Genomic DNA, 21,982 nt, shown 5'->3' on the forward strand with positions numbered 1-21,982 from the left:
TTAGAAGTAGTTGGTGTAGAGATGTCAAGTGTAGACAAAATACTAGCCCAGAAGTTAAAAAAACAACAACAACTTGCAAGCCAAGGTCCCAAGTTTGATTATTGGCATTTTCAGGTATGACTAGAAGAATGTTAACCTGGAGAGCTGAACTGGCCAGTATTATCAGCCATCTAGGCTAATCATCTTTTACAGCAGAAGTGTAAAAGTGTACTCACATCATCACGGCAGCATCACATGACATATCGGGCAGAGGTGGTATTCAGCAGGTTCTGACCAGTTCTAGAGAACTGATAGCAGACATTTTGAGTAGTTCAGAGAACCAGAAAATACCACCTCTGATTGACCCCGCCCCCATGTATTCTCTGCCTCCCAAGTCTCAGCTGATCGGCTGGGTCTTCTTTTGTTGCCCTGCACAGGAGAACAGAGCTGGAAAACAGGTTAGTGGGGTGGGGAGGGAATGGGATTTTGCAATAACCTTCTCCCTGGAGTGGGGTGGGAATGCAGATTTTGCAGTATCCTTCCCCTGCCACGCCCACCAAGCCACACCCACCAAGTCAAGACACACCCACAGAACCGGTAGTAAAAAATTTGAATCCCATCACTGGTATCGGGACTTTTTTCCCCTTTGCTAAACCAGCTGTGGGTATGGCCTGTGCATGACACATCCAGCCCACAGGCAGTGAGTTTGACAGCTCTGTTCTACATGTATAGCAACTTTTATAAGTTTCTCAGGGAGGAAGAAGAAGAGGAGGAGGAGGAGTTGGAGTTTTCTAGTGAAAAATCTTGCAGATTGGGACACACATACATCTTTGAAACCCTGATACCTTGATAGACAAGTTATTGAATGCCCAAGCAAGAAAAGGGTACTCAACTTTTAGAGAAAACTTGAAGGTACCTGAAACAATTTGTAAGATTACCCACCATTTGGAAGAAAAGGAATTGAAAAGATAAACATAAAATAAAATGAAGAGTTCACCTTTTTTTTTTCCAGAAGGATTCTTTTGAAAAAGGAGAAGTAATAACATGGGGGATTTTAACTGGGTAGATTGGATACATGTATTGGATCTGCAGTCCTTCCTGAACGAAATGGTGGTATGGGGAATAAATAAAATTTCCTGATAATGATAGCTCATGTTATATGAGGCTATAGCTGTATCTGAATTATCCTATTATATTATAATGTTGGATTAAGATAAAGTCTAATTACTTAGTTCTGGGGGGAAATCACACCTACTATAATGCCACATACAATTTTGAGAAACACTAAGTTGTTGCAAAGTTTTGGTGAAACATGCCTCATCAAGAGGCATGTCTCACCATGTTTCTTTGAAGGAATGCTTTGCATAAATCTTTTTTAAAGCAAAGTACTCCTTCAAAGATTTGCATGGGCCAGGGATGAAAAAAGCATTCTGTGGTATTGATACATGTCTGTGGTATCAATACATTCCTAAAATTCTTGATTGCAGCTCAAAGTTAAGTAACAATTAAACAAATGTAATGATGTTATTGCATTAGGTTTCAATGAGGAAGTTATTGCATTAAATTTCAATGAGGATATCACTTCCCTAAAACCATTGATGGCAGCCCAATATTAAATAACAAACAAATGTAATGATGTTACTGCATTAGATTTCAGTAAGGTTGTTATTGCATTAGATTTCAATGAGGATATCAACATTATAAATAGATTCTGACGACAATGGGGAACATTTCAAGATACTCTGGAAGTCTTTTGTGACATTACATAAAATTATATCACTCTCAGAGTAGATTGGGTGATACTTTGGGGGAGGGGAATAGCTGGAAATTAGCAATTTCATGAGAAATTGAGCTTTTTAAATTTGTTTTGATGTTATATATAGTCTGATCTCTCATAAAGTTGCTAGCTCCTGCTATAAGTCACCTGAACTGGAGAGCTGAATAAATGTTTAAAAAAATCTCCCATCAGAGATATTAAATTATACTGTATGTTACTGCATGCTTAAAATTAAATTGGAGAAATAAATTTGAGTAAAAAATTATTTATATCACTGGAAGCACCCTATTTATATCACCCTAACCCTAATCCACCACAGGCACCTCCAACATGAGTGATGTCAATTTGGCTATGCCCACCATGGCTGTGCTCACCCCAGCCCCCTGAGGTCAAACACAACCCTGATGCGGCCCTCAATGAAATTGAGTTTGATACCCCACTCTCTACATACATTTTAATTCTAGTTGATATTCACTTTTGAACTTTAATCATTGAATCATTTAGGTAGAGCTGAATGGGACGGCCATCCCATTCTCTGTCGATATCAGAAAAATAAAAGAAACATTTTCAAAAGGGAATAACAGTTCACAGCATTTAGTTTAGATGGGCTTGATTTGTTATGCAGTAAACAAAATCACAATACTATCTTCTGTGATAATTCCAAACTAAGCAAACATGTTCAAACATTGTGTGTGTGTGTGTGTGTGCTTTCTTAAGTTTTCACAGGTATTTTAGTTGTGCTTTTAAAGTTGTAGCGACGTTTCGACAGAATCTCATCTGCCATCATCAGGCTTCTGTATTGTGTTCGTCTGTGAGTCAGACTTTCAAAGCCGTTTCTGTTTTAAATTTGGGGCTAGCCTATTGCTGTGCCAGAATGGTTTTTTCTTCATCCTGATTGGTTGGGAGTCTTGGTCTGTGTTTATTGGTCTTGCAGTTTGCTGTGTTCTGCTTGATTGGTGTTTCTAATATCTTTGGTCTGTTTTGTAGCAATTTTTTGTCTTGATTAGCTGGCAACATTGTGTTTCCTATATTGGGGGCTTTTAGCATGGCTTGGCTTTGGGTGAATGGCCAGGTATGTTTATTAGAAAGCTAGGTTTCATCTGGGTGGCTGGCTGGGGTGTGTTTGGGCTGGAAGTATCGGGGTGGGGGGTCTGTTTGTGCCCAGGTGTTTGTTTGGCTTGTGGTGTGGAGATTTTTTTGTTTGTGAGTGCAGGCTTCCATACAATTGACAGTCTGGTGGAGTCATCTCTTCTATTCATGCTTTCAAGTCGTTTTTCAGTCTCTATGGCTTCTCTGATGATTCTGTAGCTGGGGTTTTCTATGGTGGCTACGGTTTTGGTGCCATTGAAGTCGATGCTATGACCTGTGGCTTTCATGTGTTGGACTAGTGAGGAAGTGTGTTCCAGGTTTTTCACTGCATTTTTGTGTTCATCAAGGCAGGTACTTATTCTTCTATTGGTCTGTCCAATGTATATGGTAGGGCATGATGCGCAGGGGACTTCATATATGCCTTGGTTTTCCAGGTCAATTTTATCTTGATCTGGAAAATTTTATTTTAGGATGTCAGCTATTTTTCTGTCTGTTTTGAAGGCAGTCTTGATGTGATGCCTGTGTGGTATCTTACTGATTGTGTCTGTTGTACCTCTTATGTAGGGCAGGACAGCTGTTCCATAGGTCTGTTCATCTTCTAGGTCTCCATTATGTCTCAGTGTGTTTTTGTGGTTCAGGCCTGTGATTTTGCTTTTGTGGAAGCCGTTGGCTGTCAGTACTTTAGTCAGGGTGCATAGTTCAGTCTTTATGTGTGTCTTGTCTGCCAGGCGTTTGGTTCTGGCAATTAGTGTTTTGGCCACAGACTTTATCTGTACTGGGTGGTGATGGGATTGGGCGTTGAGGTAGCGGTTGGTGTGTGTTTTCTTCTGGTATATGGTGTGTCCTAGTGTGCCATCCGTTTTTTTGTAGATTAGTACATCTAGGAATGGTAGTTGTTTGTTTGTTTCAGTTTCCATGGTGAATTTGATTTTGGGGTGGGTGCTGTTTAGGTGTGCTAGGAAATTGTTTAGGTTTATATATATATATATATATATATATATATATATATATATATATATATATATATATATATATATATATATGTGTGTATGTATGTATATGTATGTATGTATATATATATATATATATATATATATATATATATATATATATGTGTGTGTGTGTGTGTGTGTGTGTGTGTGTGTGTGTGTGTGTGTGTGTGTATCTTTGGTTATTAGGTTTTCTCCCGCATAAGATTGGCAGTATCTAGGCAACGTTTCAATGAAGTCTCATTCATCATCTTCAGGCTTGTGTCTTCAGCTCTGTGCTTCTCACTCTGAAACATTGCCTAGATACTGCCAATCTTATGTGGGAGAAAACCTGAATAACAAAGATCCACATACAAATACCAGCGAGAACCTCAGAAAATATTTTCTGAGGTTCTCCGGGTATTTGTATGTGGATCTTTGGTTATTCAGGTTTTATATATATATATAGTCTTAAGTTTTTGTGGGTACTTACATGTATGGTATTCAGCTTTGTTTGGGTATTTTCTCACGTCATTATAGTTGTAGCAATGTTTTGGCAGAATCTCATCTGCCATCATCAGGCTTCTGTATTGTGTTCGTCTATGAGTCAGTCAATGGCTGTGAAAGTCTGACTCACAGATGAACACAATACAGAAGCCTGATGATGGCAGATGAGATTCTGCCAAAACGTTGCTACAACTTTAAAAGCACAACTACAATGACGTGGGAAAATACCCGAATATATATGACATATCCATCCATATATATATATCCATCCATACACATACACATACATACACACACATACACACACACATATACAATGCTGAGTTTCAATGATTAGATGGCCTACACATTGGTATTTCAACATATATTTTTAACATTCATATTTTATTGTGTGTTATTAATCTAAATGAAATGTGAACATATATTGCTAGTACATTAATTATATACCATACGCTGAATAAATCCAAACTAAGCTACTGCTTTGATATCAGAGGTAACAATTTCACAGACAGTCCAGTGGTGGGATTCAAATTGTTTTACCACTGGTTTGGTGGGCATGAATTGGTGGGTGTGGTTTGCCTAACCCCAGTGTGCATCTTTCCCCACACCAGCTGAGACCTGCAGCACCAATCAGCTGAGAGGATAAAGAAGAGAAAAGCACAGGAGGCGGTTGGGAGGGCCGATCCTGGGCTTTTCTCTTGGGTTTCCTCTCAGCTGATTGTCGGAGGATTTTTTTCCTTGGCTTTTTTTACTACCGGTTTGGCCGAACCAGTCCAAATGGGTAATATACAACCATTGGTTCAGTCCTCAAAACACAGAGTTCAGTGGGATTTACTCATAGCCAACTCATTACATTTAACGGGACTTGCTTATGAGTAAGCAATAATGAGATAAGGTTGTTAAAGGAAGAATCAAAGTTTGCCAGGTTAAAAATGCTTTTATGTAAACCTATCTTATCCTCTCAAAACCACCAGGTTACCTGCCTAGTTGATTGGAAGAAGCCTAGAATTTGGACCTATGGGTATAGATCTGAGTTATAAGTTCCATTAGAAGTTGTACAGAATTTAGTGCAGTGATAATAGAAAATGGCCACTACCTTCCAATGTCCAAGTACTTCTGTTCCTTTGAAATATTGACCAAAACCTCAGAGGCATACTAAGGATTTCTAGGTGATAGCATCCAAATCCTTGTATTGGTGTTGACTTTTCAAAGCCAAGTTTCCACAAATGCTAATTAGATGAATGATAGTTTCTTTTAATGGAATGTGTCACTGCAATGAGAGCCAGTTTAGCATAGTGGTTAAGACACCAGGCTAAAATCTTCTAGTTCTAGTCCTACCCAAAGCTATCTGGGTAACCTTGGGCCAGGTATTCTCCCTCGGCCCTAGAAAGGAGGCAGTGGCAAACCACTTCCAAAAAACCTTGCCAAGAAAACTGTAGTGAATAATCCATGCTCTCCCCATGAGTCAATGAGCCAAAAGCATAAAAATATTTTTTTTTAATCACTGCATTGCAGTCAAGGGTACATGATAATCTTGTAGAATTCATGGCCATCACCACTTTTAATCCAGTTCTTCAGGACTATAACAGACCTTACAAGGTGTTTATTGATTTAAATAGTGTTATCTCATATGCATTAAATGAGCTTGCCTCTCTGCTTTTATAAAAAGATTCTGAATACTTAACACGCAAATAAGGGTCAGTAAGAGAAAGAGGAATTGGATTTGAGTTTCTCATCATCCTTCAGGAATGGCATCACTGGCTCATTATAAATTCTTGGGAGTATTATTGCTGGAGATTTAAATGCTGGAAATTCAGGGACTATGGCTGGTATCCTATCTACACTTACTTCAGAATAAGTCCTGCTGAATTTCAGAATATTTACTTTTGAGTAGATACATTTCTAGATTGCATAACAGGAATGTATCTGCAAATAGGTTCTGTGGGACTTGTTTCTACCCAGCATTCTAAGATGAATCAGATTCATTTTTTACATTTTCATAATTTAAGGATGTATTCCAATAACAGAGTTGGCATACTTAACCTCACTGCATAAAAAATCTGAATATCTTTCCAGTTAAGACTCTCTAACCAATATTTTTTCTTATCTTACAGAATCCCCTGCACCTGCAGTTGAGTTTAGAACGTTCCCTGAGCTTTGATGCTGATGTCACTTTTTCAATCTTGGCCTTGAACAACTGGTATAATTTTAGTTTGATGGTGTGCCAGGAAGAGTGGAACATCACAGATTTTCTCTTCCTTACTCAGCAGAGCTCCAAATTTTATTTGGGATCCATTATAAATATCACAGGAAACCTCACATCAGCCAGTGACCTCTTGACCTATCTGCAGTTTCATCTGGAGAACATTAAGGATACAACTTCAACCGTGGTGATGTTTGGATGTGACATGGAAAGCACAAGGAGGGTTTTTGAGATAACGACACAATTTGGGGTTATGCCGCCTGAACTTCATTGGATTCTCGGGGATTCGCACAATGTGGAAGAGCTGAGGACAGAAGGTTTGCCATTAGGTCTTATAGCTCATGGGAAAACAACACAATCTTATTTTGAAGATTATGTGCAGGATGCAATGGAGCTGGTAGCTAGAGCAGTTGCTTCAGCTACGATTATCCAACCAGAACTGGCATTGATTCCAAGTACAACCAACTGCTTGAGCACAGAGGAAAAAAATCTCACATCAGGCCAGTATTTATCAAAGTAAGAGATCTCTCTTCAATAAATGTCATTGTAAATATGAATATCTCATACAAAACTCAAGGGTCAAATCAGATTTTTCTCCATGATGGTCTATCCCCAATCTGTTATATTATATCTTCCAATGGTATACTCACCACCTCTGCATTTTTTTCCATCCACTTTACTACTACTGGGTGGCTAGACTCTAACTCCAGAATTTCTGTGGCAAAGAATTCAGGGAGTTTAAATTATCCTATCCTAATTCCCAGGTTTAACAAGTGGCATGGGGCCAGATCTGATTTAGAGAACAGAAGCAGCCAGTGATTAATCCCCATTCAGTCTATTTTTGTCTTTTCTGTATTCTTCAACTTTAGCGACTCTATATCTTTAATTTGTTTAAAGGGAAGGAAATCATCCTTTTTTCATTAAAAAAATAACTTTAAAGTAAAATTTATTTCTAATGAACTATAACTTTCATAGCAAAGACTACATGAGTAGAGGGCAGTAGATTTGGGAAGTTTTTATGATTATTATAATAAAGGCACTGATTATTATTATAAAGGCACTGCTGAAGATCAAGCTAGGAAAGGTTTGTTCTGCAAAACTAAAGTCTGATCAGTTTAAAAAAATCCATATGGAATTTTTTATGTTGGCTTCACTCCCCAACTTAAAGGAGGCCTTTTTTATTTAAAAAAAAAATCCTGATTAACTGCAGATGCAATGCTGCAATGATTACTGTGTTTCTAAAGTCTAATGTCAGGTCTGTCTGTCAGCTTGGATGTTTAGGAAAGAGAAACCCTCAACTCCATTTGTAAAGCCAAGCATTCGAAAACCAGATCTGAAGATTCCCGTGTAAATGAGATTACTTTTCCCCTGTCCTGAATCCTCCCCGCTAGTCATCTCTCTGTTGTCCAATAAAGTACAAATTAGATATTTTACTAATAATTCTGAGGTTTGGCGTCTCTTTGATCGGCAGTCGCATTCCTTTCCCATGCCTGTGTCCTTGGATCTCTCAACCAATGTCTCTGGTGGGCTCTTGGTTCCTGTTTCCTATCATCCCCCCCTCCCTATAACTCCTCTTCCCCTCCCCTCCCTTAGATTTTTGGCAGGCTGCCGTCAAAGCGAAGTGGGGCTGAAGTGGTGAGATGGCAGATCTGACAATTATAATGCAGCTGTTTTGGGGGTACAAAAGGGCTGACCTTTCTGCAGAAGGCAAGTCCATCCATTGTGTATTCTGCTGCCAATGAAAGACACTGAAGGCACTACCAAAATCTAATAGTCATCAAATTGGAATAAACTGACCTGCAGTACATTGTAATGTGTGTGACGCCCTGCCTGCCTTGTAAGCAAGCATCAAGATTTATCCTGTGTTTCCTTTTAAGAGTTTTATAATCCATCTGCAAAATCCTGCTATTAGGTGGATTAGAAAGTGATGATTCTAGCAAACTAAGGAGTTGAAACTGCCACGAAGTATGAAGACTTGTGCAATATAAATTTTCTGTTACAACAGAGCAAGTGAGGAGAAGTTTCTTGTTCACCCATTCTGTGGGTGAGAGCTATCAGAAGGACACTGGTATTTTTTATTTATTTATTTGTCAAGCAATTATAAGATAACAGGTATAAGTATAAACATAGTTATGAATACATGAAATGGGTACATATAAGAAAAATAAAAAGAAACAATAGGACAGGGACAGTAGGCACGTTGGTGCGCTTATGCACACCCTCTATAGACCTCTTAGGAAAGGAGTGAGGTCAATAGGAGGACATAAACATCTCCTGTGGCTTAAAAATTGGTCCTATTCAATTCACAGATATTTAGGATCTCTCCAAATACTCAAATGGCTTCCTTTGTGTTGTGCTTCTGTAGCAGAGAACATACTGTAGAAATCTTGTATTGAGAAAGTTTCTACTGTGTTAATTCCTAATCTTATGATTGCCCTGGTTACAGGGTAAAAAGCGTTAGGATTTATAAACCCCATCTAGTCTGTAAATTATGGCATTTTAATTATGCCATTTGAGTAATTAAAGCCCCATATGCGATCTGACTCACTGCCCATTCTCGTTTTTCTCATTCTCAACTAAACTTTGGGAGATAAAGACAGAATTACCAAGTTGCCAGGCTAATGAGTACAGAACAATTTAATTAGCCTACCAGTGAAAATTTATTACTGTGATCCTTTTGAATCATCAATATTTCACCTCCCACAAAAAACGCCAAGAATAATGAGCTTATAACCATGAATGACCACATGCAATACTTTTAGACACATAGCTAAATTGAATTGATATACTAACAGCATTCAGTAGGAACATGACAAATGCACATCATAGAAGTTCACATTTTCAGGAAGACATGATTTGAAGTAACTCTACCTCACTGCAAACAATCATTTCATGCTGAAAGGGAGTGGGATTGGGTTCACTCCTCATACTATCCAAGCACACAGCTTTCATCTATTCACCTGCAACTGTGTGTATAAGTAGTCCTCAACTTATGACCACACTTGAGCCCCAAATTTATGTTGCTAAGTGAGATAGTTGTTAAATGAATTTTGCTCCATTTCACAGTTGTCAGGTGAATCACCGCAGTTCTTAAGTCAGTAACTGTTGTGGTTAGCTGGCAGCAGGTGCAGATGGCTGAGGAGAGTGAGGACTCAGATGAGGGGCCAGAACCATTAGGGAGTGGACTGTTGCCTTCAGAGATTATGGGGACTGGCAGCAGTGATGAGGAGGTTCCCGAGGAGCCTGTGCCAAGTGTGCATGCACGCAGGATTGCTCATAGGAAAGAGCAATTACAACAGCACGGGTGACTTGGGAGTAAGGCTGCAAGGTAATGGCCCCTCCTTCAAGAAGATAAAAGCCAGCTGTGAAACGAACATATTTTGCAGAAGGCAAAGACGTTTTGAAGCTATAGCCTCGTGTACATTCCAGTATCCTGAGTTTGTATTTGAACATTTTTGACTTGCAAATTATTTCTTGTCTGTTACCTTTCGGCAAGCCTCGCACAGTTTGGCAAGGCTTGTGCTTATCACAGCTAATTATTTTGTAAAAGCATTACAAGGTTTTTTGTTCCTTTTGGATTGTGTTTGATTTGTTGGAAAGGGGCGTGGGTCAGAACAGTAACATTTAAGTAAATCTGGCTTGCCCATTGACTTTGCTTGTCAGAAGGTCACAAAAGGGGATCCTATGACCCCAGGACACTTCGACCATCATAAATATGTTATCAGTTGTGTCTGAATTTTGATTACATGACCATAGGGATGCTGCATCAGTTGTAAGTGTGAAAAACGGTCATAAGTCCATTGTAACTTCGAACATTCACTAAAGGAACTGTTGTAAGTTGAGGAATACTTGTTGCCTGAGGCTGTTCAGAGACCCTGCAAATGAATGCCAGAATGCAGCCTTTGTGTGCAGAGTGGAAAAATAAATGGGTACCCCCCAAACACACTCACCTAAAGTAAGAAATAATGCTAGACATAGAGAAGAAATGCCAGCAAGTGAAAGAAGAAATCTCATCTTAACAAAGAACATTTCACCAAATTAGGGAATCAAAACAATTCAGGAGAAATATGTATATGCAGAAAGAGAAACATTTACATACATTAAAAATCTGCTCATACTCAACAGCAAACAGCATTCATGAATTTAATTGGAATAACTTTATGACAAATACAAATAAAGAAGCTGACTAAATGTACTTTGGATACAAAAGTGCTCCTTCAACGGGAAATTTTAACCCACTTTCCATTTATCTGTTCTGCTACTTCCGAGTATAAGTAAACTCCCCCACCCCTACTTCTGAAATTACCATGAATGACAGCTCCACAGATGGTTACATTCATCTCCATTCAGTCTTTGGCATTTTCCTCTTGTGCAAATGTGTTCAATTGGACCTAGTTTTCTGTTCAACCTGAAATAAATCAATAACTCATTGAGAAATCCCCATAAATAAGGCTCGTGGGAGAGAAGGGTGTTCTTATATTTTAACTAATGTGAATGGAACAGCTAGAATACGTCTTGTTCTGATAGAAACAAAGCCAAGTCTATATAATATTTTAAAATGGTGACTTGTTGGCCAAACAAATTACTAACTTATTAACATTGTAATTTGAAAAATATTTTAAACATAGAAGACATCCAGTGTCTATAGCTCAGATGGCAAGGCATTTGGGTAAACAGGTTCATCCAAGAACATATGCAACTGATTCGTTCTCTTGGTTATGAGGATTTTTGCATTTTGATTGTATGTCCATACCAAATGCCATCAGAGGCAGGAAGAGTAGGCAGGCCAAGCTAAGCTGGAACTCTAGGTGAAGATAATTAGATGAAGCAAGCAAAACATGTGGGTGTTTCAGTTTGTTTCAGGGTCTAAATCCTGTTGAAGTTATGATTTTGCCTCAGAAACTTTCTAAATCTCATCCCTGAGTGAACAAAAGAACAAGACAGACATAGTCCATTCCAGGACCTTCAAAACGTATACAGATGTTAATATAGTTCCCAAAGCTTGGGACTTTCTTGCCTATTACGGATTTGAAAAATCTTGCGATGTAGGCCTCTTGTTGTGCTATGAGAGCCGTAGGTGGAAACACAGGCATGTATCTTGTTCATCCGAAAGAGGTATCTGAACTGGCCTTGTTGTCATTTTTGAAGAAAAGTCATAAATGTGTTAGAAGGGAACGATCCCAGCTCCAAAAGATATTAAAAGGTTCTGTGCTCTGAATATCTGCTCATAACTTCTTACTTTTGCCTTATAGGTTTTTAGCCAACACTACGTTCCATGGGCTGAGTGGCCACATTAAGGTAAAAGGCTCTTCCATCATTAGTTCAGAAAACAAATTCTTCATTTGGAATCTGCAACATGACCCTGTTGGGAACCCAATGTGGACTCGCTTGGGGAGTTGGCAAGACGGCAAGGTTGTCATGGATTATGGGATCTGGCCAGAACAGGCTCAGAGGCACAAGAATCACAACCAGCATCCCACTAGGCTACATCTGAGGGTGGTGACACTCATTGAACATCCCTTTGTATTCACAAGGACTGTGGATGATGAAGGATTGTGTCCTGCAGGACAGTTCTGCCTGGATCCCTTGACCAAAGATTCAGCCGTGCTGGATGCTCTTTTTGAAAGCCTCCAAGAAGGCAATGACACAGTACCCACGAAATTTAAGCAGTGTTGCTATGGCTACTGCATCGATCTGTTGGAAAAGTTGGCTGAAGATCTAAACTTTGATTTTGACCTGTATATTGTCGGCGATGGGAAATATGGCGGCTTGAAAAATGGCCAGTGGACAGGACTGGTAGGTGATCTTCTGGCAGGGACAGCCCACATGGCCGTGACATCTTTCAGCATCAACACAGCCCGTAGCCAAGTGATTGATTTCACCAGCCCTTTTTTTTCCACCAGTTTGGGCATCCTGGTGAGGACCAAAGACACAGCAGCTCCTATTGGAGCCTTTATGTGGCCGCTTCACTGGACCATGTGGCTGGGCATCTTTGTAGCTCTACACATCACTGCAATCTTCCTAACTCTGTACGAATGGAAGAGCCCCTTTGGAATGACCCCAAAGGGTAGAAACAGGGATAAGGTTTTCTCCTTTTCCTCTGCATTGAATGTCTGTTATGCCATCTTGTTTGGGAGAACAACTGCCATCAAACCTCCCAAGTGCTGGACGGGAAGGTTTCTAATGAATCTCTGGGCCATTTTTTGTTTATTTTGTCTGTCCACATACACTGCTAATCTGGCTGCTGTTATGGTGGGAGAGAAAATCTATGAAGAATTATCCGGAATACATGACCCCAAGGTAAGGAAGGGCCTTTCAATTACATATTCAGGTCATAAAAGACATTGTGCATCATTTTTGTACCACAACACAGAAGAGGCAACTGGACTTGGTCTAGTTATATTAGCAATGCCCTCTCTGCTGAGACTAGTTTAGGGTAGCTGTTAAGGTGTCAGGCTAGAAATAGATTGTGAGTTGTAGTCCCATCTTAAGCACAAAACCAGCTGGATGAGGCTTTGGGCCGGGCATTATCACCAGTGGTGGGATTCAAACAAATTTATTACCAGTTCTGTGGGTGTGGCTTGGTGGGTGTGGCTTGGTGGGCGTGGCAGGGGAAGGATACTGTAAAATCTGCATTCCCACCCCACTCCAGGGGGAAGGTTACTGCAAATTCCCATTCCCTCCCCACACCACTAACTTGCTTTCCAGCTCTGTTCTCCTGTGCAGGGCAACAAAAGAAGACCCAGCTGATCAGCTGGGACTCAGGAGGCAGAGAATAGATGGGGGTGGGGCCAGTCAGAAGTGGTATTTGCTGGTTCTCTGAACGACTCAAAATTTCCACTACTGGTTCTCCAGAACTGGTCAGAACCTGCTGAATACCATCTCTCTGATTGCCTCCCAGCCCTAGAAAGAAAGCAATATGATGCCATTTTCAATAAAATGTTGCCAAGGAAACTCTATGTAGTGACTGCAAATTGAATCTGACTTGAACATACACACAAAAAATCCCACCTGTTAAGGTACTATAGAGGTTAAGGAGGTGGTTCTTTTATATGTATATAATTATATCATTTTAGAATTTACTATCATTATAATAATTGACACATATAATATATGGATAATGAATTGTGTTATTAGTGATGGTATTCATAGAAGCCACCATGGCTGTTAGGAACACCGTGGTAACCAGTTGTCAGTTAATATTTTACACTGACAAATGAGAGCACAGAATATTGCTGAAAGATTTTAAACAAAATGCTTTGGCTTCATTTATAAATAAGGAGACAAAGCATGATTAGGGCAGAAGATCCGGAGTGTGTAAGTTATGAACACCTGGCAAAGCATTTCTAGGTAAAATCCTCCAAGCTGGAAGCTAAATGGAAAGAATCTATTGAGACGACAGAATCGTCTTATAGTGATATTTGGGGTGCTTTTGAGCTGTGGATCCTGAAGAAGTAGACAATCTCATATGTGATCTCAACTCCATCATGTCTGGATTGGTTCCATGCTTCTCCTGGTTAACGCCCTGAAATCTAGCAGGCTGCTACTTTCCAACATTCAGAAAAGCCTGAAAGACTTATTATTTCCAACAAGGTTGTGATAAAATGTGCATTTGTAGGGGGAGTGGGAGAGACTTTTGGCTACATAGAGCGTTCAAGAAAGAGGCCCAGGTTAAGAGACTATGCAGTTCTGGCTGGAAGGGAGAGAGGAGAACAAGTTCCAGGGAGCCACACCCCAGAACAGGGGTCTTCAAACTTGACGGCTTTAAGACTTGTGGACTTCAATGCCCAGAATTCCTCCTCCAGTCATGTTAGCTCAGGAATTCTGGGCATTGAAGTCCACAAGTCTTAAACTTGCCAAGTTTGAAGACCCTTGCCCTAGAATCTCTCAGGATATAAATAGTAGGTAAAAAAAATTATAGCTTTAGTTTGGCAAGTTTCTGTCAATTTGGCAAGCTTCTGTCCTTTATTAGCAAATAAAAGGTTGGACTTGATTGGATCCCATTGTCTTCTCTCTTGCCATGAGCCTGACAAAGCATTGGGATAATATGAGGCTGGGACCCAGAAAAGTTCCTTGTGGATATGTGAGAATATGTTGTGATTGAGGGAATATGGAGGTTTTATGTTGGTCTTGTATATTTTCTATTGTTTTTTTATTGTTTTCTAGCTGCCCTAGATTATGTTGCACAAGATAAGTGGCTATATACTTTTTAAAAATAAATGGAAACTAATAAATAGCCAGGATGGTAGTGGGAATTGGATCTGGGTTGTGGTCAGTACCCTGTTTCTCCAACAATACAGCCTCCCCCAATAGGAAGTCCCAGCATGTTTTATAGGCATGAAATGAAATTAAGCCCCTCCCCCCAAATTAAGGCCTATATTAAAACATGCAAAATGGGGGGAAATGGTGGGGGGGCTTGCCGTAAGGAAGTACTTTTGTTGCACACCCGGATATGTTGCTGCCTGCATTGACCCCGATACGAAGTGCCCCACCAATGCCGAGGTCAACATCCAAGCCATCGCCACCCTCCCAAAGATGCAAGGAGGGGGGGAATTAAGTCACCCCTGAAAAGACGGCCTAGCCATTTTTTCGGGGCTCAAAAAAAAAATAAGACCCAGCCTTATTATATGAGAAAGACGGTACTTTTTTGAGAGAAAGAGAGAGATTCAAGAAGTCTTTAGAGGGGCATTGGTTTACTCTCATCTTAAGATTTCAAGCCTGGACCTGAATTCAACAGAATTGGACAATGATTATCATATAACTAACCCACCCTTTGTGGAAGGTTATGGAGAAACTGGTAGGGCTTCAACTTTAGAAGACATGGATTAACTGAACCTTGGTAATATGGGTTCAGACCTGGGCATGGGAAAGAAACTCAATTGTTTGTTTTCATGGATGACCTATGGAAATGCTTGGGTCGAGGTTGTATGAGTGTCGTTGTACACCACATTCTTTCAGAAGCAATCATTATTGTTGACCACAGTATCTTTCTGGAACACTTGCAAAGGTTGGGAGTTGGAAGTATGTGTCATGCCCCTGTCGGAGTCTGAATCCAAGGAGGAAGACAAACAGCTGACAGGAAGTGGGAGTGTGGCTCCATTGGCTGTGGAGAAAACTGGGCAAGGGCAAAGTCTGGATGAGCGGAGCAGGAGAGAGGTAGAACAAGGGAGATGGAGTTCAGAAGAAGACCAAGGCCCACCCCCTCTTCATCCTAGGGCATGCAGGGAAGAACAGAGAAGAGAGCAACGTGGGTTGTGTGGCTTATGGGGGAAGAAAGGGCCCTGATTCTCTTCATTAGGCACACTTGGGAACAGAATTTAAAGGAGAGGCAGCTGAGAGCAGCGTTTTCTGGGAACAAGTGTGAGTTTATCTTGTGTTGACTGTGGTTATCTGCATTCCTGGTAGCCTCCCAACTGGGCTGATTTACTGCCATTCCTTCACTTCTGGAACTCCTTATCTTGCCCTGCCTAAGTAATTATCCCATCTTGCCTTAATTGGACTTATGGTTAAAGTATCTGTTGACAATGTTTTGGACTTGAATCTCTGCAACCAGAGGCTGTTTCTGGGAGAGTTTTTCTCCAGACCAGAAGGTAACCAGGACATTGGGAGCAAAGTTGGAACAATAAAGTAAAATAAAGGAACTCATTATCTGACTGTGTTGCCTTTGTGCCATGCCCCGGGTCACCACAGTATGATGTTACAATGGTTCCTTTCTGAATAGGTTGGACTAGAGAACATGAGGGGAAGGGAGGAAGAGATCAGACTCTAAATCACTTTTTTCAATAAAACTGCTGGAAAAGATCTTCTGCTGGTGTGAGGGGTGATGTGTCTTTAATATGCAGATGGTACATATCTCTACTCCGGGACTATTGGGAGATGTAGTGAAAGTCACAGCCTAGTGTCTGGAGTCTGAATAAGGGAAAACAGGCTCAGGAACAACCCCCAAAAGGTAGAGTGGTTGTTAATGCAGAGGACAGTTGATTTCAGCAGTGTACCTTCTATAGCTCTTGACGGGGTTATACTCCTTAAAGCAGACTTGCATCTGGAGGTCCTCTCGGACTCATGAGTCCTGGAGATCTTTTGTAGAGTTTCAGCTGGTGTACCAACTGTACCCTTACTTGAAACACAATGCACTGAAGGTTGTTGCTCATACCTTTGTTCCTTCCCAATGAGCTTACTGTAATGCACTCCATAGGGGCTGTCCTGGAAGATTAATCAAAAACTTCAAAGGTTCAGAACGCAGTGGCATGCATTCTCAGTGGTCGTTGGGACTGCCATAGAGCTGCGTAGTTACAAACAGGTTTCTAAGTGCAGTTCAAAGTATCGGTCACTACTTATGAAGCCCTGTATGGCGTGGATATATTAGGAACACCTTCCCCTCAATAGCTTCTGCCCATTATGAGGTGCCCTAATGACATTGTCCTCTGTAGCAATGTCTCTCTTCTAGAATGGCTTGTGCGTGGAGCATCAGTGCCTTTCTCCTTATGACGTCCTGGAAGCAGATGGAAACGAGGTTCTTCCAAAGGGCATTTGAAGATTAATGTACTTGGAGTCACCATTTTCCATAATTTCATGTTCTCATCCTTTTCCTTCCAGTTAATTAGTATTCTGATTTTGTACTCCATTTTTACTATGTAAGTCCTGTAAACTGCCTACAGCTTGGTGGGTTTCAGGGGGTGGGCAGATTTAATGAAACAAAATGGCTATGCCCTGCTTCGTTCAAGATCCATTGCCAACTCTTAATTCTATACTGGATCGCAAATATCATTTTTAAGGATCAGACTGGAATATATTTACCCCTGCAGCAGTTTCATATTCTTTTGCTGATGATGTAACTTGACAATATTTATTTCTCTGTTTTTTTTTAAAAAAAAAGCATTTTCATTTCTTAAGTCAGATGTTTAAAATCCTTTTTGGAATGACTTCTTCGGATTTACTCTAATGTGAACTGTTTCTTACCTTCCTCTATTTCTAGACCAGAAGGGTCTCTCCCATTTCAGCTGAAGGCAATAGAAGAGCAATTCCTTACAGTACTTAGAAATATTCCAGTTCTTGGCCAATGCAACGATGAAACAGCAGGAGGAAAATCCAGACCTCTCAAATGAATGGGTTTCTCCCCTCCCTGCCCTGATGTATTTAATTAACTGGAAAGCCAGAGGGTGATTGTGGTCCCTTCTTAATAGGCTATGACAAATTTCCCCTTTCTTCTTTGAACTCTGTTAGTGCTTGCTGGCTAAATACAGTACATTCCTTAAGGTGAAGGAACAACATTGGTGGAAGAAAAGACCCTCCAGCATATACTTTCCCCAGTAGGAAAAATGCCATCGGTAGATTTTTACCCTTTTAGGAGACGAATGACCAGCAACTGGATAGAAGCCATGAATAGCTTATTTGAAGGCCACTCACCATCTCTTGATTGCAACTGGGCAGCAAACTATGAAGCATCTGTTTTGAGTAGCCTTTTGCTATTTTTTTTATAAATGTTAATCCAATTCAGATTGATAAAGAAGAATTCAAACATTAGACATCATCTGTTAAATATTTCTCATCTGTGGCATTCAAAAATGCTGAAAAGGATAACTTGCATGCTAATATGATTTGGGTCTACTGGCTGCTTCTTTCAGAGTCATCGCCAAGAAAAATGGTCTGTTGCCCCAAGAAAAGTAGCTCACCTCTAGTCTAGGGCATGTTTATGTAGGGTTACCATATCTGTCTGAAATCACAGACAATCAATGGATGCATCAAATAGACGCACGGCCCTCAAGTTCCTTCAGGTTATCTAATAATGGCCTCTATTTTTAGAGCCAACTCTATTCTTCACTAGCGTCTTACCTCCAGAGACATTGGGGTCAACTCTCATGACCCCATCAGCTTGTATGGAGTCATGCTGCTTGAGAAGAATTGGTGGTATAATGCAATATACCTAAAGAACACCAGAACAGAGAGGGTTGAGCAAGCAAAAAGTTTATTGTATGTAAGAATTCATAGACTAATTTCTATGCAGGATTTCCCATTCCAGAATTACAAGTATTTCATCTTAGGAATTAGCAGAAGCAAATGCAGAAGGAAAGTTGCATTAGCTGTTCTAATAGGGTTAAGCCAGAGGTCGGCAACCCGCAGCTCTGGAGCCGCATGTGGCTCTTTCACCCCTCTACTGCGGCTCCTTGTTGCTGGTCGGTGCCATAATTTGAAGAGGAGTTTCTGGTTGATGGGGGAGCACAGTGTGCCAGGAGGATACTCTATGGCAAAGGGCAGGTTTTCTGGATGGCTCCAGAACTGATGGAGCTTTCGGTTAGGACAGGTAGAGGGAAAAAGGATGCCATGCTAGGAGGAGACTCTATGGTGAAGGAACTGGTCTTCCAGTTGACTCCAGAATTGAACGGGGGGTTTCCAGTTAGGACTTTTGTGGCTCTTTGAGTGTTTAAGGTTGCTGACCCATGGGCTAAGACAACCTCAGGAACTTTAAGATGTGTGGAATTTAGTTTGGTTAAGGTATCCATTTGGGGAAAAAAAGGCTTAGCATGACTTAATCAAATGGTAAAGGTGACACTAAAGGCTATAGAAAAAAATGGCTTTGTGGCTGGCTTTTGGGGTCAAAGAGTTTGGGAATCTCCTCATATGTTACTCCTGGATTACCTTGACACTGAGGGCTGGAAATATGATTTGTGCTTTTCCTGAATTTCAGTTGTGTCGCTCCAGACTGTTTGGTAAACAGGAGTTCCCGTTATCTATGCACAAAGTTTTAAGTGGTACAGATGGTACTATTTCAATGAAAGATTTATGGCTTACCAGAAACGGGCTGTGGATGTAATTGGCAGCATATAGCAAAACGGAACAATTCAGGATAGTTAGAAGTAGCAGTACAATACAGCTTCTCCAAAAATCTTTGGAAATGTTCTGTTGATGAGAGCTAGGGCAATTTCCTAGCTATTCTGCATGTTGAGTTAATAGCCAAGCACTGATAAAGGCAGGTGCAAGCTGTAAAAGAAAATGTTTTACCCCAAATTGGCGAGATTTGAGGGGGTTCCCAGAAAAATACAAAAATACAATCTTCTTTTGCACGCCAATCTGTTTCACTTCTGGTTGCTCTATGTGTTTTCCATCACATCAGACTCGTCGCTAAATCACGTTGGTTCATAAAAGAAATAATCCCAATTGTTAATCAGATTGGGAGGGAGGGAGGAGGGAGAGAACATATACTTTCATTTTTAAACTATGTAAGCTTGGTGATCTGATGGCTTTTCCCCACACTGGGTTTCCCTTTTATTTTGCCCCTGGCAACATGCAAGGGTTTGATCTAGGAATAAAAAAAGGCATCAACTCTTCTGTGCTCAGGGCATTTCTTTTGAAGCAATTTGATGTATTACACCAAATCAGAATTTCTCATTATACAAGGGGGCATAATTGCTCACTGAGTTCTGTCTTGGAAGTATCACCCAGCTCAAAAACCAAATAGAAAAAGGAACACCTCTGGGAGAGGTGCATTGAGAAGAGATTACTTACATCTGATAAGACAATTACAGTTATTAGCATATTATGGAAAACTGAATGCAAACATGAATATATTTGGAACAGATGCAAAGAACATGCATAGGGTAGGGAGTGTTGTACAGTAGAGATACTGTAATGTACAGAAAATTGACGAATTCATCTTTTCTTTTATGTACATGAGAGCACATGCACCAAGACAAATTCCTTGTGTGTCCAATCACACTTAGCCAATAAAGAATTCTATCTATCTAGAATTCTATGTACAGAAAATAATGAAGATTTATTTCCACTGGTGGTCGAAAAATGTTTTGTAGGTAAATAAAAGACCCAGTACATAAATGCATGCCATACTCACAGGGAAACCTTTTACCATGATCAAACAGGCATTGTAGATCACATGAGTGCTTCCTATGCCAGCTTAAGTATGGGAATAGTGGTGGTGAAAAGTAACAATATCATTCCATTATATTACCAATGAAATAAAGGGATTTGTCACTGCAAGCATACCAAAGCTTGTAGGAATTCAGCCAACACGCAGGAATTCAGCCTACACTACTATCTCTTTGACAATCATCTGTAGCGCCAATATTTTTTAAATTATTTTTATTTGATCTTGCAACATTGAAGGCATTCCACTTTTCTTCAAACTGGGATCCTGTCTGCAGGCTTTTTCTAGGGCATATCAGTTTTATCACGGCGTGCCACTATTATCAGCCAAAATGGCGCAGTGGTTGGAATGCAGTACTGCAGGGTACTTCTGCTGACTGCTGGCTGGCTGCAATTTGGCAGTTTGAATCCCACCAGGCTCAAGGTTGACTCAGCCTGGGTCAGAGGTGGGTAAATGAGGGCCCAGATTGTTGGGGGCAATATAAAACTCTGTCAACCGCTTAGAGAAGGCACTGTGAAGCAGTACATATTGTAAGTCTAAGTGCTATTCTATTGCTATCATGGAAGAGAATTACAATTTGTATTTTTGGTCCATTGATTTTTATCATACAATTAAGGTAATGCAAATATTGAGCCAATTTGTGGGGTACAATTTAGAATCAGGAAGCAAACCAGAGACCTGTCTCCACCTGCAAATGACAGTTGATGGGATGGAAAAGGAGGGGGGAATAATAATATAATACAATCATTTCTTCCTTATGCTTATTATCACAAAAGGGTGGAGAAGAAGTGTTTCTCTATCCATTTCAGTGAGATCTACCCTTTGGCCTTCTTTGATTGACAGGAAGCAATGAAAGTAAACGAGCTGAATGCTGATCCAAAGTTGTTTAGGAAACAAATATAGATTATTTTATCCCCATTCGTATATAAGGTGATACATTTTAATGAGAACTGTGTTGTGCAAATTGGACTGTCCTGTCATTTTTCTTCCAGTTCAGCTCTTTTTACATAGTGAAAATTATAGTGTGGCATGCTAATACATAACGATTACAGTATGAATGTTCCTTTTGACAATGAAGCTCCCGGAGTGACTTTGCACTGTCACCATTTGTCACTACAACCTTCCTTTCAGGACTGCTGTGTGACTATAAAATAAGAGAAGACGCCAATGGGCACCACCTCAAGCTCCTAGGGGGACTCATGGTATAAGTGCAATAATAAATGCAGAGAAGATAAATTGTAAATATGTATTTTCATGCTTTGAAATACGGGTTAGGAGAAAAGAGTCCCCAAATCTGGCAGCTTACTGAATTAGTTCACCTTGTAAAATGCATTTTTATTTTTATTTAGAGAGAGTTTTATTATCCCAGTTTTATTTAGAGAGAGAGAGGGAGAGAGCACATGCAAGGGTGAATAAACATGAGTGTCTATATCATATGTAGATATGGGACAGAAAAAGAAATCTTGGCAAATTTGCATTCTGGAATAGTAAGAGGTGATATTATTAATGTGAAATCAGGCTACAGAATGCAGCCACCAAACTTATGGAAAGTAGTGCATTCATTACATTCATGTTTTTGA

General features: G+C 40.2%; 1 protein-coding gene across 1 annotated transcript in view; it reads left to right on the plus strand.

Annotated features, from left to right (window-relative positions):
- The window catches only part of GRIN3A (glutamate ionotropic receptor NMDA type subunit 3A), a 135,367-nt gene that overhangs the window by 58,479 nt on the left and 54,906 nt on the right, over positions 1-21,982 (plus strand). The window contains exons 2-3 of the mRNA XM_026713449.2: positions 6,435-7,039; positions 11,776-12,823. Of these exons, the coding sequence (XP_026569234.2) occupies positions 6,435-7,039; positions 11,776-12,823 (1,653 nt within the window). The remainder of the gene's footprint in view (positions 1-6,434; positions 7,040-11,775; positions 12,824-21,982) is intronic.

The sequence above is a fragment of the Pseudonaja textilis genome, chromosome 2 (assembly GCF_049901715.1).
Source record: "Pseudonaja textilis isolate UNSWEBS1 chromosome 2, rPseTex1.2, whole genome shotgun sequence".
Taxonomy (NCBI): Eukaryota; Metazoa; Chordata; class Lepidosauria; order Squamata; family Elapidae; genus Pseudonaja; species Pseudonaja textilis.